General features: G+C 34.5%; 1 protein-coding gene across 3 annotated transcripts; it reads right to left on the reverse strand.

Moving 5' to 3' along the window:
- Positions 1 to 1,142: 1,142 nt before the first annotated feature.
- Positions 1,143 to 18,852, reverse strand: LOC133866509 (uncharacterized). Of its 3 annotated transcripts, none has more exons than XM_062303061.1 (12): positions 18,702 to 18,852; positions 18,037 to 18,189; positions 16,877 to 16,994; positions 15,052 to 15,148; positions 13,610 to 13,716; positions 12,422 to 12,544; positions 12,099 to 12,252; positions 11,130 to 11,190; positions 10,664 to 11,043; positions 7,006 to 8,620; positions 3,547 to 3,906; positions 1,143 to 1,454 (listed from the first exon to the last, which is right to left on the reverse strand). In XM_062303061.1, exons 2-11 carry the CDS (start codon positions 18,162 to 18,164, stop codon positions 3,660 to 3,662), a joined length of 3,030 nt encoding a protein of 1,009 aa, XP_062159045.1. In that variant the 5' UTR covers positions 18,165 to 18,189; positions 18,702 to 18,852; the 3' UTR covers positions 1,143 to 1,454; positions 3,547 to 3,659. The 3 variants fall into 3 exon arrangements, with proteins under 3 accessions (XP_062159045.1, XP_062159044.1, XP_062159046.1); XM_062303060.1 differs by having other exon boundaries at positions 18,671 to 18,852; XM_062303062.1 differs by lacking the exons at positions 16,877 to 16,994; positions 18,037 to 18,189; positions 18,702 to 18,852 and adding an exon at positions 16,262 to 16,292.
- Positions 18,853 to 22,537: the final 3,685 nt, after the last annotated feature.

The following is a 22,537-nucleotide window of genomic DNA, read 5'->3' on the forward strand; positions in this document are numbered from 1 at the left end:
AATAAATATCCAGTTGATAGTTCCCATGCCGCTGCTGCTGCTGATTCGGAGAAGTCGCATTCAACGTGTAAACTCCTCGTGCGTATGACTTTATAAGAGGACGCCCGTGTGATTCTATGCAATCTCAAAAGAAAATTACATTTATACCATTTTATAAGAACATTAGAAACACAAGGAGAAGCTTTAACATTCTTCTATTTTGAAGAGAAAGATGTTTTGTATTCGCAAAAATAGAGACGTCGTTTAACCAAATGATATGTCGTTGACTATTTTTCTTTTTCTTTTCTTTTCTTTTTTGGCTTTTACCGTGTTTTGCAAAAATACGAAAAAGTTTCTCTCTTTCATGTTATAACTTTCAGTATTTACATGTTTCTCCCATTTTTCTTCTTTTGTAATCCCCGCCTATACGTTTGGTCTAAACAAAAAGAAGAAAATTTTAAAGTATAATGGGCATAGTGCAATCCCAAGGAGTAGTACAATCGGGTAGGACAAGCAACTCATGCAACAAAGGCCATCAGTTCAAGTATTCCTAGTGAGTTCAAACTTAAACATGTACCAAACATATCTATTAATCCTAGTGGACCGAATAGATAATCAAATTTTGGGTTCATTTTCTAGAAATCATAAATCGCCTGACAATCAACCTAACAAAAGAAATTGAACGGTTAAATTGTCAAATTTTCACATTAAACCAAATCCAATGCCTTTCGGCTTCATTTTCTAGATCAACACAAATGATTCTTTCCTTTCATTTTTATGGTGTTTTGGGCATAGTACATATACATAACTTAATTATCGAATAAAATCATCCGATTTCTTCCAAGGATCTCCCCTCCTATCCCTCTTCTTCCCACCCACAAAAGAAAATAAATTATAGGCAGGTCTGAAATCAAATGGATCAATCCTAGATGAAAAATGCTTGACATCCCAACACTTTTTTTCAGAATTTAGTTCAAACCTAATATATCACAATCCTATGAGATTGTAGCACATTTCCCAAAATGATAGATCTCATGAGATTGTAACACAGGTTGAAACCAAATTCTAGAAAAAAGCGTTTAGATGTCTAGCATTCCCCATCCTATATTGATACTTAAAAAAAAAAAAAAAAAAAAAAAAAAAAAAAAAAAAGGAAAACAACCACGATTTGAAGTACACTATGCTTTCTCCAAAATAATCACGACCTGTTGATAGTTTTTACCGCATCATACAGAACTTTTTCCTCTACAATTGTGAACCACCATAAAATATCAAATCAAAAAGCTAAATGCAGCTTGAGGTAGGGAGAATTTATTATTGAAAATTGAGCTATAAATGAATGAACCATATAGCAGCAACACTGGCACCATGTCCCAATTTCGGAAAGATCTATTGACAAACCATAACTTTCTCCTACTGTACATAGTAACCTGAAGTACCATGATTTTGGCGAAGTGTTGAATGGAAAAAGCCACCTGCATTCACCCAGAATCTAATTTAGAAAAAGTTACCAAGCTGGTAAAAACAAAATAAATAAGCCAAAACCAGATAGACAAAAAGACTACTACTTATTGGTGGGAGGGCATCCTGATGAAAATGGGATGGTAGAAGGAATCAAATGGGGGTAAAATCCTAGAGATGACAGTTGATAGGAAGAGAGAAAAATCCATTCCAGTCAGCACTAATTCTAACACATAGAGTCGAACACAGTTTCAGTGGCATCACTAAACAAATTTGCACATATTGACTAAAGGAATCCAAATTCTCCTTGAACATACAAAGTACAAGTATCTTCCTGAATTAACACAGATCATTATGAATGCACGTGTAATTTTTTATCGCAAGAGAACAAAGAATTAGCGAAAGTCCCAAAGAGCTTTCTGATTGAGGAGGAAAAGCCAAACTCTATGGAGTGGCTGGCATCATTAAATGCTGCTTTAGATACCCATATAGCAGAGAATTTCACCATAGCCAAGACAGAGGATCTTCAAACTGTGATCCAACTTCAGCCCTTGTGCCCCAATGGTCTTCAGAGTCTACTTTTCCTTCTATTTCTCATGAAAGCAAACTCCTTGATACTAATGTCAAAGAAGCGGTAGTTGAAATTGTACACAAAGAAGATGATTATGATGTTAAGATGGTGGATGCAAAAGATAAGCAAGAAATTATTGAGGCTAAAGAGGACGTTCAAGAGACTAAAGAAAGAGTGACAAAACAAGGGAGATTATGAAGGAGCAGGATATGCATGTCAACTAGTCCAGACCAAGGATGAAATCTTTTCCAAGACAGTCCAAGCCATTGACTGTGTGATTCCAAATAAAACTAATGATGAGGAGCAAAAGAAATACATCCCACTATCATCGTTGCTGTTTCCAACAAACAAATAATGGCATTGGCTCAAAGTATCAACTATTGCAGGGTGCAATTTCAAGAGGAAAAATTTGTTATACTCAAACGTTACAAAACTTGATGTTGAGTTTTCTCCAACAAGGGAGAGTGATGCTGCCATGGAAGATTGATTTTCTTTTACTTCGCAACCTCATTAATTCCAAGATTTAATTTGTGGCTCACATGCAAGATCATATGGATCAAATTTTATATGGTTAAGAAGGCCAGGCCATAGATAGGAGTCTAGGGTTAAAACAGTTCTTAATTTGGGATTTTATTTCATGAGCTATAATTAGTTTTGCAATCAGGGGCAGATCTGTATTTTTTTGTAATTCCTACAAGCTAAGGTATTTTGGTAATTAACTTCAGTCTAGAACTTTCTAGGAGTTTCTAAGATTCTTGTGTTTGTTTTCTTGAAGTCCTAATTAGTATTTTATTGGTTTCTTCATTTTACTAGTCAAATTAGGACTCTCAATTCTAATAAATTAAGAGGCATAGAGTTTTATAAATATGCTTAAATATACTCATAATTTCAAAGGCTTCGATAGTGGAATATTGATTTTTGAGTGTTGAGGCCAAGTGTGTTCTTTCTCTTTTTTCTTCTTCTTCTTCTTCTTCACTGCACACTAGTACTGTTTGCAGCCCTTGAACAGGCACCAACTTTTCTCTTTTCTTCTTTTTCTCTATTTTGCAAGCCTAAATCACCCCACATATTTTTCCTACCAAATAGTCCATCAAATCCAACCAAAGCCCTTCAACAGCCGCTGCCAGTAAATTTCTGCAACCAATTTTTCACTTTTGCAGCCTTCTTGCAATTAAATCCAACGTTATTAAACATAAACATCCCACAATTCCTTTTTTTTTTTTAATAAGTAAAACATCCCACAATTCCTAAAACATTTTCCTCACCGTAATAAACCCTAAAAGCATAATTTCTGCCATCCTAAACCCCAGCACAAGCTAAAGTAGACAGGTTGTCCCTAATATGTCCTACATCAGAAAGGCAGTTGAAGAATTATCAGATTTGAGGCCATTGAAGTAAATTGTGTGGCAGGCTGGTAGCTACATCAAACAGTTCATAGAGGACGAGTGCTTAAAAGAACTAAATATACATCCTAGCAAATGAATAAATGGCATTCAACTTGTAGATGACATAACAGAAGTAGTCTCAATCTTTACCTTGGACCCTGGTGGAAGCCTGTACTCAATGACCATGGACATGATAATCGCTAATTGCTAGCATTGGAACAAATTCTTCTAATTACCAGAGCAAGATTGCAGCATAAGAAGCCCTATTTTGGAGGAGCATATGCAGAGGCCACGGCAGCCTCTGCTATTAAGGAGACAGGTTGACGAGCCTGCATACAGGCACCTATATCGAAGGGGTGCAACTCAGAACCGTCAAAAAGAAGATTAACACCAGGAAGGATTACTTCTCTGCTATTCGCTTCATCTGGTTCAACTTTTACTGAACTCGCAGGAGGGGCTTCTTCAATGGGCCTTGTCACAGCCTCATAGACAGGAGTTAGCGCATATGATCTGCAAGTAACATTCATTAATTATATTCAGAAGATTCTCAAATAAAATCAGAATAGCAAAAAAGAATACCAAGAAATAACCCTCTTTTCTGTTAAAAAGAAAAAAAATAAAGAATGCTTCATGACTGTGTTCCAAAAAGCTATGTCCCAATAAATGACTTTGTTCTTCCTCACATAAAGAATGCTTCATGACTGTTCCAAAAAGCCATGTCCCAATAAATGACTTTGCTCTTTCTCGCCAGATTAAGACAAGTCTCACGAATCCTCTAGGATCACTCTAATGCTTCTCCAGATGGCTGTTTTGCTGCTTGATAGGATCTTATATGACCATAATTAACAGTCAATTATTTTAAAATTCTATTGTTGACCTCCATTTATCATTCCTAACCAGCACTACATCAAGCTGAAAAACATGCAAAATAAATGACAACAACAACAATCCACAGCAGCAACCACCAAGCTTGATCAGATTCCCTGCCACCTAAATAATTGATATTTCTGGGTTTGTCATACATCTTCCTAACGAATTCTTTCTCAGGTTTGAATCATAAAACCATGATATCTAAATTAAAAGATAGCAACAATTGGAAAGGTAATTTTAATCAGCATCACATTTCCCCCAAAAAAAATGGAAGTAATTCAATCTTATAAAAAAAACGCGCAATTGGGTGCAACCCAAGTACACGGGAAGTATACAAAAGAAACACCCAATTAAGAAGATGAAAAACACAAATCTAGAAATTCTAGGAAATTAGAACAGCGAGAACTGTTGTAAGCAGTCATCCAAAGATAAACAGATTTGAACATAATGGCTTTTAACTCTTAACACCGTCCTCTAACAATTTTTGAAGTTTTGAGCATCGCGTTCTTTCCAAATATACCACATTAAGCACAAAGGAACCATCTTTCAAACTTCTATACTGCAGTAGCTTCCAAACTGACCTCTCCAACAAGCCAACAACTCCACCCACCTATTGGGCATGACCCACTCTATCCCAAAAAGACAGAAGATCGATACCCACGAGTCTTTGGCCACTTCGTAGTGTAGCAAAAGATGATCAATGGTTTCTCCACTCATCTTACACATACAACATCAATCCATCACTATGATGTGTCTCATTCTCATCCCCATAAATAAATACCCTTCTTCCTAAAAAGTGATGATATTCTATCAAGATCAAGCTAAGTGTCCAGCAAGTTGATCCTTAAACACTTCCATCGGGAAAACCTAAATAAGATGTGCAAGAAGTTTTCAATCTTAGTCAAATATTTTAAAACCCTCAACCCTAAGACCCTCAAACCCAAAACACACATTAAGCATACACACTACAGCACGTGAGCCTTGCCTTTCCCTCGCCGAGAAGACATGCTTGCATCACCATAGTTAATAGAGCTATTTAAATTCAACACCTCCCTCCTACCTTCGTTCTTTGGACGCGCAAGCTTTACAATCCAAAGAAGGTCCTCTTCAATGGCATCTTAGTCAAATATTTAGCAAGAAATCATATATGACTGCTTTATCAACTACCATAACTGCACACGATATACTGCCTCCATCACCATATCATACACTTTAAAATCTTGATTGCTTGTGAATCTATCCACATTAATGTGGCATTTGGATGGGGGTAATCTTTTAAGATTTCTGAGAATCCTAAAAGATTACTCCGTTTGGTTTCATTTTACTAAAGGGAATCTGGATTCCCCCCTAACTGTCTTTTGCTAAGAATGTGGATTCCCTTCTAAAGAGATCGGAATCCACATTCCCTTGGCCTTGGGGAAGTTTTTTTTTTTTTTTTTTTTTTTCTATAAATGACAAAAATGTCCATAGTTATTATTAATAATCCGCGGCAAACACCTCGTGCATGCACTAAACATTATAGCCTTCTCAATACCCAAACCTTACAAAAACTTTTTTAACTTTTTGATGCTACTATTCGGTTTTTTCTTTCTTTTTAATTGGATATTGTTACAGTTATACAAGAAAAGTTAGACTACGTAAGAATTTTGTTATGGTTGTTTTTTTAATGCTACTTTTTTTGAGTTTGATTGTGACCATTTGTAAAATCTATATGTAAAAGGCGGAACTATTTTTTTATTCCAAAAAAAAAATTGAAATGAACAAGTTTTTATTTGGTTATAGATGAGAAGTAACAGTAAAAAATAAAAAATTCTATATAAAAGTGAAGATTTATTCCACAAAAATGAAAATGAACAGGTTTTATTTGGTTATTGATTAAAAATAAAAATAAAAAATATATAGAGAACAAATCAAAATTTGTATACAAAAGTGGGGAACTTTTTTATTCCACAAAAAAAAATTGAAATAAACAGGGTTTTTTTTTTATGTTATAGATGAAAAATAAAGAAAACAAATCATATACTATATATTAAAGTGAGGAACTATTTTATTCCACAAAAAAAGGGAAATGAACAGGGTTTATTTGGTTATAAATGAAAAATAAAGAATAAATCAAACAATATAGACCATTAATATATTGGAAAATGAAAGAAAAAACACGGTTTCTATATAGTTTTTCTTCCCTGTCATTTTTTTAAAAAAATAAAAATAAATAAGTACTTTTGTATCAAACAACCTTATGCACTTGAAGAAAGAAACATGAAGATATTTTGGAAAGCATAAATAATTTCTACACGATGCCAAGGAGCAAATTAAACATGGGAATCTCATATTCTCGAGATTCATATCAAATTCCTAATCATTTCCAAATATGGGTTTAGCCACATTCTCGGGAATCCAGATTCCCAGGCATCACATTCCTGGGAATGTAGATGCCTGGAGGAATGTTAGATTCCCCTAACCAAACGCCACGTAAATATCATCGGCAAATAATCACAAGAAAGGATCTAATCATAGAAAAGTTTTATTGAAAAACAACCTCCTTGAGGCTTGCTGAGAATTTAAGTGACCACTTTAAAAATGTTAGTTGTAAGAATGTATATACCAAAAATTCTATGTTAAAAAGTCTTGGAAAATAAGAAATATAAGCAAACCCTGGTATGGAGACTAATGATATACAACGCCTCAAAGAGTAAATCAGCTGCATGAATATTTTACAATGTACTGATTGATACATACCTAAGAATGCTACCATCAAAGCTCAAAACTTCAGTCCGGCAACGATGCCGATTAGCAAGTTTTAGTCTCTGATGCCCACTCAAGGCTCCAGAAATGGGAGAAGAAGGGTCAACAAGCGGATTCCATCTTCCACTGGCATAGTTCATGAGTTGCCGAGATGAGTCCTTTGATTGCTCTTTCTGGTAAAGAAGTTTTGCAGCAGGACCTAATGCTTGGTACTCTGCACAAACATCACGTAACTTTTTTCTCAAACTTTGCATTGCTTCATGATGCTCACTAAGTGAATCTGTTTGAAGTAATTGCGATGATACCACCCTTTTACATATGTTGTTACACAATTTTGGACTAAAAAGTGGCATCCCAAATTCTACACTCAATGGGACCCATTCATACTTTTCATCATCAGCAGAAAAGCGGTCTGATTCTCTTTCTTTAAAAAGTTTTAATAGGCGAATGTAACCAACTGTCCACAACTCTATCTTGTTTGCCAAATCAGTTAACAGAGAGTTAAGTTTCAAACTTTCCTCTTCACACAGTCCCAATTCCTTCCCTATACGAGCAATTGAACCATCAGAATTCTTTATAGGCAACGGAATGTCCATAGTCATGATTCTTCCAGATTTATCAAGATCATACCTGCTGAGAGGCTGCACTAGCACAGCTGAGTATTTAAGAAGTGAATTTAAACAATGTAAAAGTATACTTCCTTTGACTAAACTTCCTTCAAACTTCCCTCCCAGTCCTCCAATGGTAGAACCATCCCAAGACCATATAAGCGCTTTCTCACAACCAGCCAATGGTGCAGGAAGCAAGCGGAGACATTGTCCTTTCATGAGAACAACTGATAGAGGCCCACTTGCCACGGTTGAATATAGTACCAATTTCATCCATGGTGTCATTGATGAATAAGAGGGAGGACCAAAATTTATGGGACCGGTTGGTCCAGGAAGAATTGATGAGGGAGGAAGAGGAACCATGGACACAACAATGTCATAGTCACGATGAAACAACCTGTCTAAAGTAGCTGGTGCAAGAGAAGCCAAGCTTTCACAGCGCAGAATATCCACACGATATTTTTTTCTCCTCCTCAATGGATCTCTTCCAGTGTTTGACCCTTCAACCAGAATCGGTTTCTCATCATTCTGCAAATTTGAATCTGATTCAGATACGTCGCTTGAGCAATTCTTGTCTTCTGATGAAATAGCAGAAAATATTTCATCACCATTACTTCCACAAGCAGATTCAGTCAAAACAGAACCCTCAAGATGCATCCCAGAACTAGCCGATTCATCTTTATCCAGCCAAGGTTCTTTTATATCAGAATTTCCTGGTTTGTCCGTCAAAGTGATGTCAGCTATCAAAGTGGCCTCATCATTGCTTGAAGCATACATACCCATCTTATTGCAAACTTCTTCTGCTTTGACATCAGTAGCAACTCCTCCAGATTGTAGACATTCCAAAACACAACGGAGGCTGAACGCATGATTTGCAAATTCCTGCAATTCTCCCTCAAATTTTGTTCCCTCTAATGTACTCAGATCCTTGCAAAGATCAGCAATGCTAGCATGACCCAACTTTCCCACTTCATATAGCGTTACAGCATGGGACTTTAAGCCTGACAACACAATTAAAAAGCAAGGCATATGATTATTGTCATAGAATTTGTTTAAATTCTACATGCAGAGTTAAATGTCCATGAGGTGCCTCAACTTTTTCTCTATGTTAGTACCACTACTGCCTATATGATATATTTTGGTGGAAATTGAATCACTAAGAGAGCCGAACCTTGAAATTAATCAGACAGCGTGAGCAAATCAACCTGTTAAGTTTCTTTATAAGACCTCAAATCAATTGTAGGTCAAATTTCAGTCAGCCAAAGCCTCCTTGTCATGGAGTTTGGATTGGTTGGAATAGGTGCTCATTTCTCTTACAGAAATATGACAATAAATTTTATAATCCATTATATACACATTTTTTAAATTCTTGTGACTATGCGGAATCGCACCGAGTTCATCTCTGTTCCAGCTGCATTTTGCACTTCTTAGAACTAAATGCAGCCATATTACAAGTTCACCACTTAATATTATGGAGAGAGGGGGAAGTTGAGATGGGTAAATATAGCACTCAAGCAAGACAAATCACAACCAGTAAGTTGAACAGGGTTAACTAGTAAGCATGAACAAAATTTACTCTAGTCCAACCTGGCATCCTTCTCATGAGATATAAAATACAAAAACACTAATAACACAATTTAATCTTGCTGTTACAAGGAAGACAAGTTTCCAGCATCTGAATTTGCCACTTTTGCTTCAAATTGCATAGGATCATAGACTGTAAGCTGAGTGCTTCTAAATGTCTAAAAATTTAAGTCGATAGGCAGCATGAGCAATGCAGGATCTTACAGTTGAGTACCAAGTAACTAAGACTTTTTAAGGATTCTGAGTATGGTGTATGGGAAACTAACAGATCTAATGCAAATCTGAGTAAGATTAGCTGTTTAGGCTGGGAAAACTAGTATGTTCTATGGCTGCGAAAATCTGACAAAAGGTTTGAAGACAGTAGGCCATAAGTAAAAAGAGAGAATAAAATAGGGAAAATTGAGTTTCTTTAGTATCACATGCAAGAGAGATGCATTACACACCAAAAGACCAGTCTGGCCGTACTTATAACCAAAATAATAAGTTACGGCCATTTATACAGACACACTAAGGAGGATATTTAATCCTGAAGTACTTCATTTTGAAGTAAGCTAAACCAGACTGCTCCATTGGTGGAGCACTCAATGGCTAAGTAACCTGCTCTATAAACAAGCTGCTGATTAAGCATCTAGTCTTCCTTAAATTTCCATATTACAAAATGCCCCCTCTATTCCACAAAATAACAGAAGGCCTCGAGGATTAGAGAAGTTTATTCTAACACTATTCAATCTCCCATGCCAGTCCAGTTCCATTCCAAATCCAAACTGGCTTTCTTCTCTAATAAACTTGAAGTGGTCTTATTGCCCTATCAATAAGGATTTTCTTTTTTTCTCTGAGCGCCCTATCAAGGATTAGTTGAGTTCCTGGAAAGTATTCTCCAGCATAAAGCAGGACCATATTTGAGTTCTGGAGAAGGCTGCTTACCTCTTCACTCTAAGTACAGTCCGACATCAAAGGGAGGGAAAAAGAAGTGTAAGAGGAGCACTATGCTTCCACCCTTTTGAAATGAAAATTTGCTCTTGCCTCAATCAGATGACTAAAGTTTAGGAAGATTATTGAAGTAGGTCCAACCTAGAGATAAGATCACTAATGAAAGACATATTGGAAACTATCACATAAAGAAGACACATCAGAAGTTTCAAATTTGCTACTTTAGAGCACCTAATGGAAATGGAAGAATAGCCATTCAATATGGCCTTGCTCATGTAAAGAAACTGGTAGAATACCCATTCTATTTCTAGACCCTCAAATATCATTGTTACCAGAGGTTCCCATTCTGACAACGGGGCTAGTTTGTCAACCTTATTCTGTTTGGCAGATAACATTCAGGGTAAAAGCACCATAAAGGGCACATTCAAGATTACTTACAAAAAAAAAAAAAAAAAAAAAAGATTACAATACAAAAGAACTTCACATTGGCATGAAGAAAAAATTAAAGAGCAGAAGAAGAATGAACAAACCTGGTGAAACAGACCCCATCATAAGATAGGATGTTATATTAGCATCAACTACAAAAGCAACACGAGTATGGGAAGAACTGGGCCCGTAGTTTTCTGTCCCTGAAACATCTCCTTGTTGAGCAGCATCACCATCAATGAACATGTTTGCTGAGCTTAGAATAGCACGAGAAGCATCTTCATCACTAAGAGTGGTTCTAGGAGAGCCAGGTATGCTTGCATCTTGAAGAATTGATGCTGGATCAATTACTTTTACTGCCCATCCCAATCGACATGCAAAAGATGCAGCAGCCTGCAGCTGCAAAAGGTCAGCCTGTAGCGTTGCTGCCAATTCAGCAACAGTCGCATTCTCACTTGAAACAACAAAAACTGCATACAGTAACCTGAATGATAAATTACACAAGTGTTAGGATCTTAATTAAACCAGTTGCAAAAAACATTTATCTACGTAATAGGATAACAGCCTTACTCCTCAATAGGATCTTCATAGGACTGCTCCCTGTTGGAAACAAACCCTTCAAGCCTGGAAACTGAACAGCCATGAACATTAACATTGTGGACTTAAACATATTTAATAATTTCACCTCCACTTAACACAGATTTCACAGAAGTGTAGCAAAAGAAAATTTGACCCACTTTCCTGTCTCAGCTTACAGCCGAAGTACAAAACGATAGAAAAGTATTTGTTATCCTATTATAATGTTTAGTATTCAAAGGAAAATTTGCCATAAAGCAAAGCAAAAGGATCCACTATAGTAGTTCCAGGTATAAATTTTAATTACTTAGCTAAGATAGACATCAAAATACATAATTTACCCGTAAGGCTCACAGCCAACTTCACCAAAAGTCCACAAAACTATGCATCCTATGAATTAGGGGCACTCTTGTATACTTCATGTGTATTAGGGTTGGACCCCTCTACGCTTTATTAATAAATTGACATTACTTATCAAAAAAAAAAAAAGGCTTCAAAGCCAAAAATAAAAAATAAAAACATAATTTCTAACTTGTACACCGAAATGCTTTGAAAATTTCTTTTTTCTCTTTAATATTCTCTGGGGGAAGGACAGGGCATGTGTACGGATGACAAGTTTATTACAATATATGACACAACAATGAAATTCTTCGTGCCAACATGAAGCTAACGTTCCAGAATTACAAAATAATTTAAAGAAAAATTTATAATTCATTGGTGCATTGGATGGATGACAGAAACAATAAGAGCAAAATCAAAGTGAGTTTAGAGAGAGAGAGAAGAAGAAGAAGAAACAATTTGTCAATGATTTTAGGCACAAATCTATGTTTCAGGTAATTGATCATTATATGGAACTTAAGATATAAAAATAAAAAATAATAATAATAAATAAAAAAAACTAATGAAATCAATTCCTTTAACAAAAACATAAGCAAATATAAACTCTAAAAATATGCAACTTACCTTTAAAACGGTCATCAGGATAAACGGGGACATCGAAGTAGGTCAAACCCCGTTTATAGAGACCCTTTACAATGTCAGGATCGAACAAAATAAATGAATTTCCTTCCTCCTTACAGACTTTATCAATGGTTGCCGTTTCTTCTTCTGAGAGTTTCTGTAAACAGGAGGGAAAGTTGGTAAGTTGAAATTAATCACCAAGAGCTTCACCAGAAAACACATAAATACAGATTTCTGTGACCAAACTCCCTCTGAAATTTTTTATTTAGGTAGAAACTCCTATGAATTCAAAGAAGAAGACAAAAAAGGATTATTAAGGACCTCACCTTGAATTCTTCTAGAGTAAAGTTCACAAGACAAACTCCCCACCATGGTTCAATTATGAAATCTACAGGCTGTGTCGGTAACAGTTCTTTTGCAATTGACTTGTTCAGCTTCCACATAATTTTCTGGATAGCTCCAAAAAGGTAAATAACAGGTAAGATACAAATGTATGGTCCATTTGAAGGCAAGGATTTTTTTTATTTTTTTTATTGGTAACTTACACACGCACTCAGTGGGACTTGAACCCATGACCACACCCTCCACCTTGCTTCTTCTTCTTTTCTTTTCTTTTCTTTTCTTTTCTTTTCTTTTCTTTTTTTTTTTTTTTTTTTTCCCTAATGACAAGGAACCCCTCCAAGGTAAGGCCACTATGTGTACCATCCCTGTCAGGAAAACCTCGAATCCGTATAAAGTGTTCTCTCCACACGGATCGGGTAATACTCTGGCTTCGCCAGTACACTGGCTCCAAAGAATTATTTGAACCTAAAGGGATTTGAACCTTAGACCTCATAGGATTACCACAAAGACCAAGGCCCTTACCACTTAAGCCAACCCTTTGAGGTTACCTTCCATCTTGCTACAAAGGGAGGAAGTACTATTTGAACTAAAGCTCACTGGCAAAGGAATTAGGATGCCAGTATGAGTTTATAAAGCAAAATCCATGAAAATGATAAATATTTTGCCAGAATAAGAGCATCAAAATTTAACGACATATATATAAAGCTTTAATTACTAGATGTAGCTAATATCAGATAGCGCTAATCATGCACAACTAAATCAAATGATCCTCTAATAAGAGTTCAATCAATTTATAATCAATTTATAATTGAAGCTTTATGAAGAATGAAAATGGAAGGACAGGCAAAAAGACTCCTACTATAGAGGAAGCAAAATGTGAAACAGATGGTTGAAGCTTAAAACATAACAATTGTTGCTGTTGTTGCTAGTCCACTTAAAAAGCATTAACGAGCAGAATAGCTTTAAGGAAACTGCTTCCTCATTTTCAAAAATGATCTTTCTTTAAGTTCCATTAATTTCTCCCGAGGAGCCCTATATTGTAAGTCAAGTCCAAATAACATCTATATCATGTTAGAAACATATGTGCGTTAGTGAATCCTTATGATGCAAATTAATGTTGTGTGTGCATATACATAAATATCTATAAGCATAAAAGCAAACCTATCCACTACCTTAGATCTGCACTTGTTCATGATATCAATGAATTCATTTCTCCCTATTCCTGTAAGCCGCAAAGCATCAGCAGCACTGAAATTTGGGATGCTGTCATAAGGTTGCTCTGCAAATGATAATAAATGCTTGAGAATGACCATCAAACATTTAAATATTAAGCTATTAAATATACAACAGGCACAAAAAAATATGAAGACAAATGTTGCATAAATATGCACATAAGCACACTTAACCATGATAAGTATCTATCTGAGTAGAAAAGGAAACAATGAAGAGATGAAGGCAAGTTAGATTTACAATGCAAATTATGGTTTCAATCATGAAAAGTGTTTAAGGATATGGTGACAGATCAAGGGTGAAAATAGCAAATAAGGTTGAACTTAATGAAACATTTAGTCAACCCCATCATAAGGCTTGGCGGTTAGCTCCTCTATGCTTGCTGTGGTGTATTTGGAGGGAGCGGAATGCCCGTCTGTTTGAAGATGTAGAGACGACTATGGTGGAGCTACGGAAGGGGTGGCTTACTACTTTATATTCTTGGATAGCGCCACATCATAGTTTGAATGTCTTTACTTTTGTAGAGTTTCTAAATGTATTTCCTGTCCGACCCTTTTAGGGGCTCTTTTGTATACTTCCCGTGTATAAGGGTTGCGCCCCTTTGCGCTTTTTAATAAAATTGCCATTACTTATCAAAAAAAAAAAAAAAACATTTAGTCAACCCCATGTACACCCGACTCCTAACCAGGAACTAATCATAATTCCCATTTGATAAGAGTACAACGACAATGGGAAATATCCATCACCTTCTTGTTATTTTCCTATGTAGGTACATTGACTACAGAGTAAAAGGATGCCAAGCAGAAAATCTGCTTCTCTTCATTCCCCACATATTTCTATTGTGATACTGGATAAGTTGAATACAGAACTTGTAAGCGCCCGTAAAAAAAATTTATTTCCAATGCAACATTAAATGAACTCCTCTAGCAGATTTATTCCACCAAATATAGCTTCACGTTGAGAAAAAATTTATCAACAAAGACAGTTCATTGGTATATGAGAAGTTGCAGGTGATACTAATTGGACGGGAGGCTCACAAAACAACGCACGTAAAATGATATGAGAAAACTCCTTAATTTTAAGTAACAGAACTTGTAAGTGCCCATAAAAAAATAAAAAAAAATAAAAATTATTTCCAATGCAACATTAAATGAACAACACCTCTAGCAGATTTATTCCACCAAATATAGCTTCACATTGAGAAAAATTTATCAACAAAGACAGTTCATTGGTATATGAGAAGTTGCAGGTGATACTAATTGGAAGGGAGGCTCACAAAACAACACACGTAAAATGATATGAGAAAACTCCTTAATTTTAAGTAACAGTACAACAATGTGATAGCTGCACATATCAGATTTGTTTAAAGAAGGCAACCTTTTACCATTTTTCATAACCTCGAATATCATATCACAGTAATATCTGAAAGGTGAAATCCTCATTACACGGCAAACATACTCCGCGAGGTGATAGGGAAATAGCTGCAAGTAATAAAATCAACATGTAAACTGCAAAAAAACTAGTCTGAAGATAATAGCACCTTCTGTAAACCAAGAAGCTAAATTGGTTATATCATAACATTTATTTGTACAAATCTGTAAGGATGTAGTAAAGCAGAGATGTTGCAGCAGTTATTCAATAACATCAATCTTGCCACCAATGAAACATATCCAAGTTCTGTTCCAGCATCATAATAAAATCTGAAATGTGATATTAGTCTTACTTCTTTATATCATATAAGCTGTAAAGGAAGCGAAATGGGCACTCACATTACAACTTCAAGTCCAATCAGCCTCTAACATAAAACTTCCAACATAAGAACCACCAATAAACAACACGAAACAGGGAATGGATACGGCAACACAAAACTTCTTGAAAAAATAGGATATAAAACAACTGCTACATGTTAATTAATTAATAAATATGTATTTGTGTGTATATATTATATTAATTTTTATTTAAAGATAATTAACAAGCACCAAAAGGCTAAGTGAACAAATTTAAGACTAATATTCAAGCAATAATATATAGGAAAGAAACATATATTTCAAGTAGAAAGTAACTATCATCCATATTTAGCTTTCATAAATATCCGAAAATATCATCCATATTCTCAATATACACCATTCATAAATATCCTTGAAATAGTATTTACTCAATTTAGCATTCAGCCTTTCAAATGTTTAAATATAGCATTTAATCTCCTTTCCTAACATATGACTCAAATCATTTTAATGTAGCATTTAGAATCCCATTTTTTATTAAGAAAAAATTATCTTGACCATAGTTGTGTCCAAGCTGTATTTGAGCCATGTCTCAGTCATATCACCAATGTATCCTACCTTGTCCAAATGTGTCCAACTTTTAAATTATTATTTTTTCCAATTCATATACACGTATTAGACACATATATGGCCATGTCCAAGTAGTATCCATGTTCGATACAGGCAAAACATAAATACTTCAGCCTTTTGAATTATCTGTGCTTCCTGACTTTCAACTATCACTTTTTTTTTAATCATAAAATTTTGGAGCAATGCAACAAGCAAAAATTTCAAAAATGATTTTTAATACAATTTTCATATGACACGCACCGCTAGATTCTTTCGCAAGTAACGCATCATATCTTCAAGCAATAATATATAGGAAAGAAACATATATTTCAAGTAGAAAGTAACTATCATCCATATTTAGCTTTCATAAATATCCGAAAATATCATCCATATTCTCAATATACACCATTCATAAATATCCTTGAAATAGTATTTACTCAATTTAGCATTCAGCCTTTCAAATGTTTAAATATAGCATTTAATCTCCTTTCCTAACATATGACTCAAATCATTTTAATGTAGCATTTAGAATCCCATTTTTTATTAAGAAAAAATTATCTTGACCATAGTTGTGTCCAAGCTGTATTTGAGCCATGTCTCAGTCATATCACCAATGTATCCTACCTTGTCCAAATGTGTCCAACTTTTAAATTATTATTTTTTCCAATTCATATACACGTATTAGACACATATATGGCCATGTCCAAGTAGTATCCATGTTCGATACAGGCAAAACATAAATACTTCAGCCTTTTGAATTATCTGTGCTTCCTGACTTTCAACTATCACTTTTTTTTTAATCATAAAATTTTGGAGCAATGCAACAAGCAAAAATTTCAAAAATGATTTTTAATACAATTTTCATATGACACGCACCGCTAGATTCTTTCGCAAGTAACGCATCATATCTTCATAATATTCACTTTCTCTGCATACTTTGCGAACAAAACAAGTGTTCCATTGGAGTCTTTTCTTTATGCAATGTTCAATAATCCTGCACTCACAGAATGAAAAACAGAAAAAGGGAAAAGCAAATGCAAAAACTCATTTCAGGACTTACCAAAAAAAAATACTTATTCAGGGATGTCACAAAAAAAAAAAGCACAAATGGTTCAGAGATTGTCAGTAGCAAAATTATAAACTCCATTATGATAGAACAGATTCTAAAAACTAAAAAATCCAAGATCTACATGCTAAAGTTATTAAAATGAAGGGAAAAAGACTTAAAGCTTGAATAAAATTCTAAATAACATTAATCGTAGCCGCATTTATAGGCAGTGTATTGATATTTACACCCCTGAATAGATTTACAATTTCTATGAAAGAAGTTCGATCATTCATCATCAAAACCTTTCTCACCCATCTCTGTGTACTGATTTATTCCGGTTCATGAGGATACCCAGGAAGCATTGGTTCTAAAATAGAATTTCTGTGATCCCCTGTACATAGTACTGACCCAACCTGAAGATTCATTTCTTCTATAAATGACCAATTTGGAAAGGGACATGAATAATAAACCATATCTTAATGGATCCAAGCAGATATATTATCATGCACATTTCCATTACAGGATGACAAACGTCACCCCCTCCCCCTCTCCCACCCCCCAAGTGGCAGAACACCTATATGCCACTTGCAAACTTTAGTCTCTACCTCAAGTATATTAGTTCAAAATAAAGCAAGAAATTTCAGCACGCAAAGAAAAACTCTCTGTAACTGACCTCATTGGTTTTTTTTTTTTTCCTGTTTATAGGTAAATAAAACTCATGCGACCGTTTGGGATTGAACCTATAATCTCACCCTCCACCCATTTTTTCAAGTAGAGGAGATGCAATTTGGCCCAAAGACCATTGTCCAAATAGGTTGCTGTTTGGTCATTTTTTAAGTGTTTTACGAGCTAGAACCAACAACTTTTTTCCTTTAGAAAGTGAAAAATAACAGACAAAAATGTAGAACAGAAAACTACAGTAACTATTAATGACCAAACACCGAAAAAAAAAAAGAACAAATAGAGACAACAGAGAAACTCCACTCACCTTCTATGCCATTCCTCTTTAGAAGACAGCGTTGCTTGAAGTCGTTTGGGGAGACTCTCCCACGGGCATTCTTCCTTGATTGCTTTCAATATCAACTGTTCCTCAATTGTAGGTGGAGCGCGCTGCATTTTATGAAACCGCTTAATCTACTCCCTGCAAATAAAACCACTCACTATAAACGACCACCAAATTTGGAACAATTCAGAACAACCACGCAAGCTCAATCAAATCCCTAAGTAAATCCCGCAAAATTAAGAGTGAGGAATTGTCTAAGAGCCTCCCAATGACACAAGCAATACGAATTGGCAATGACGTCTTATAACACAAGACCTTCAAAAACAATTAAATATGTCGTGCTTAATACGCTAAACATCAATGGACTGAAATTAGATCGCGAACATCAATTATCTGAGATGTTTAATAGTTATACAACATTTTCAAGGAAAAAAAAAACCGTTATGGTCACAAATTATTTGAAATTAATCAATACAGATGAAACCAAAGATGACAAAAAGGCAATCAATTTGAAATTATGGTCACAAATTATGAATGACATTATAATGGTGCAGATCAAAAAATAGTTGCCAGTAACGTCAGTGACGAAATTATACTTTCTATTTAGTGTATTCAGAACCTGAAATTATAGAAAGGAAATACAGATGTACTCGATCTTGATGGCAATTGTGGATTAAACTAGGGCTTCAATTGCGCTGGACTTCTTCTTCGTCTTCTTCTTCTTCTCTCTTTTGGCTGTGGAACTGCGTACGAGATCTAACCAAGTAGAGACGCTGCATTTCATTTCAAATGCTTCTATCACGACACAGCGTGACTAGTTGTCATAAATGTGGTCGCCAGGTCCGGTGGAGTTCCCGACCCGTCAGAGTTGACCCGCATTTGATTCGGTATAAATATTAGAATAATTGCATCATTGATCTCTGGAATTGGCAATAATTATTTTTCACTATTTTTGGTTCAAAAAGTTTATAAAAAATTTTCGTAGTAAACAATAATTACGAATCACTTCCTGAACCAATTTTATATTCACTAAGTTAACAGATTCCGTTAGTCAACCACGATACATCCAATAGATAAGTGACACATGTTCATTACAATAAAAATATAAATAAAAAATCTAATAAATAAAAAATAAAAAAATACAAAGTGATGACTGCGTGGCCAAATGATGTTCGGGCCACCCCCAGCTCCTAGGGGAACCCGCGGCCACCCTAGGGGTGGCCTGGCCAGCTACCCCTTTGTATTTTTTAATTTTTTTTTAAAATTAATATTTTTATTTTTATTTTTCTTATATTTTTTATTTTTTATTGTAATTGACACGTGTCTGCTTCCTATTAGGTGTGACATGGGGGACTAACGGAATCTGTTAACTTTTTGATGAAAAATGTGTTCAATGACTGATTTGTAATTATTGTTTACCACAAGGATCTCCCATGAACTTTTTGAACCACAGAAGTGAAAAATAATTGTGGCCAACCCAAAGGACCAGCGGTGCAATTATCCATAAATATTAAGAAAAAATAAATGTTAGATATATAATTCTATCAAATATTAATCCGACAAGACTCACATGGCACTCTTAACTAATCATTAAATTAATCTTTTTAAGTAAAAAAAAAAAAAAAAAAAAAAAAAAAAAAACCTAATAATTGATTTGGAGTGTTACATTAAACAATTATATGATAAAAATATGGGTTAAATACCCCATTGGTACATGTAGTTAGGGTTATAATCAAACCCGACTCAGTTTCTAAAAGTATCACAAGTGGTACTTGTTGTTAATGGAAATATCCACTTGGTACTTCCATTCATTTTTTTTACGGTCTTCCATGTCACACCCTTAAAATGGTGATAAATGTCTCGGTTGCCGTATATTTAAGCCAACTCATAATATTTTGTGTAGATCATATAGAGTTGAACTAGTGTACATATCTAAGTAGGGATGTAAACGAAGCAAAGCTACCCGTGAGCTCACTTGGGCTCGGCTCGATAAAACTCTACTCATGTGCGACTCGATTATTAAATTAACCCTTCGTGAACACGAAACAATACTCAATTATTAAACGACACATACCCTTATATAACTCGGCTCGCTCGTTTAAAGTTCACGAAGATACTCGTAAAAAGGCTCGGCTCACTTATTAGCGCGACTCGTATATATTTATTAATAAATATATGCATATATATTGATAAAAATAACTTATTTAGTATATCACTTATTAATTAACAATAATTAATTATTGTTGTACAATATATAATTATTATTTATATCTATAAATATCTATATAATATATAATTTAATGATAAAAGATAATTAAGATGGTTATATTTTATATGATATAAGAGACTAAAACTCTAAGTCTAATAATTAAGTATTTAATGATTGTTGAATTAACAAAAATTGTTAATCATATGATTTAATGAAAATCTTGATACTTAATCACATTATTCAAATAATCATATCATATACAATGACAATGTAATTGGTATAATCCCAAATCAAGTTATTAGCATTAAAATCATTAATGTATTTCTTATAATCACAAATTAAGTATAATCATTAGAATTCATATCATTAGATTATATGATCATATGTATTATCACTGTAATTTATATGAAATGCATATGATCTAACAATTTATAGGATATTAAATCTTAGGTGATATGACACATTACATCTTTATTATATAATGTAATAATCATATCAACAATACTTATTTTGCATTATTGTATCATTGTATAATTAAATGTGATCTAAGTTCTAACAATGTACTATGATCTAACAACAATAGGTGATGTAATCTAACAATTCATTTGATTAAATTTAAGTATGATCTAACAATTTATATGATATTAAATCTCATGTCATATAACACAATGTATAACGTAATAATCATATCAACAATACTTATTTTCTATCATTGTATAATTAAGTGTGATCTAAATTATAACAATGTACTATGATCTAACAACAATAGGTGATATGATCTAAAAATTCATTTGATTTAATTTAAGTATGATCTAACAATTTATATGATATTAAATCTCATGTCATATGACACAATATATAATGTAATAATCATATCAACAATACTTATTTTGTATAATTGTATCATTGTATAATTAAGTGTGATCTAAGTTCTAACAATGTACTATGATCTAACAATCGGTGTGTTTGACAAGCATTTCCCCCGAATTCGTAATTGCCTTTTTTTCCCATCAGCTACAGTAAACCCATGTGACATGCTGGTCAAAAACCCTGCAATTCACAAGTTTGTCAATTTTAATGTTTAAATTTTACTATGTACAATAATTTATAGTTTGTGTGTTAATAAATGTTAGTATTAACACATATAATTGGAGACTTCTATATATATGTTAATATCAATATCGAAAGAACAAAACATATTGTGTTTGGTTCTTCTATGGATGCTAAAAATGCTCTAAGTTTAACCACGTATTGAAAATTTAGAGTCTTTGAAAACAAAATTATCCACAAAATTATACCAAACAAAAAAAAGTTTAGATATATTATTACATTCACTAACAATAGCTTACTATTTTGGTTTACGTCTCATTAGAGGTGACTCCACATACTTAAAGCCATTACATCCCTTACTTTCCCCATATAAACGGAACTGGGATCTGATTGGTCAGGTCGTTCCCCGGGTGCAACGTTTTGTGCCATTCCTAATTCCAGGCGATCACAACATCAACCCAAGGGTTTAGTCTGCGCAAAGTCACTTCAAATAGTGGATCAGTCATCCCGTTATACTTCCTAATAAAGTTATGTAAAGTGCAGCTCACAATTACAAATAGGCGCTGGTATCGCAATGGGTATGCAGACATTTTTTCTAAAATTAGAAATCGGTTATTCAACACCCTAAAAGATCGTTCCACCACGATCCGCAGAGATGAGTACCTATAGTTGAATAGCTCCCTCGTATTCCTGGGAAGTTCTTAGCCATTTTGAAATGTCGCCAAATGATACCGCTCACGCTGATACTGTGGTAAGAAACCCCGATAGCAACCATATCCGAAATCCACCAGGTAGAAGGAACCTGCACCGCATGTACAAATATAAATTTTGAATTAACCAAAGTACAGTAACGAGGATGCTTACATGTTACATTTGAAATATTTCTGCGGTATATTACCTTCTTTAGGGGTTGGAAAGCGTAGTGTTAGATCATTCACATACATTATAAAAATGTGGGAGTCGCGCGCACTCCCCTCCCAACCAATGTACACATAAGTGAAGCAGAGATCTAGGTCTACCACACGCATGATGTTCTAAGTGGTTATATGCTTTTTACCTTGGTATGTCGTGTTATTCGCACTAGTGACTTTCACATTAATGTGTGTGCCATCAATAGCACTAATACATTCCTTTAGTTAAAGTATTGTTTGTTAGTATAGAATGGTATGTAATACAAATAATCTTAAAAATATTTGCTGAACTTGGATAAAAATGACAAGTATTGCT

Source organism: Alnus glutinosa, chromosome 4 (genome assembly GCF_958979055.1).
Source record: "Alnus glutinosa chromosome 4, dhAlnGlut1.1, whole genome shotgun sequence".
NCBI classification, from domain to species: Eukaryota; Viridiplantae; Streptophyta; class Magnoliopsida; order Fagales; family Betulaceae; genus Alnus; species Alnus glutinosa.

Bases quoted from the DNA above. Each gene is read 5' to 3' on its own strand.
- LOC133866509 (XM_062303061.1), bottom strand. From the start codon at position 18,164: ATGCAGCGCGCTCCACCTACAATTGAGGAACAGTTGATATTGAAAGCA. The intron at 11,191-12,098 runs GTAAGTTGCATA...ATGGCTGTTCAG, and splicing joins TCCTGATGACCGTTTTAAAG to TTTCCAGGCTTGAAGGGTTT. The intron at 8,621-10,663 runs GTTTGTTCATTC...TTGTGTTGTCAG, and splicing joins GATGGGGTCTGTTTCACCAG to GCTTAAAGTCCCATGCTGTA.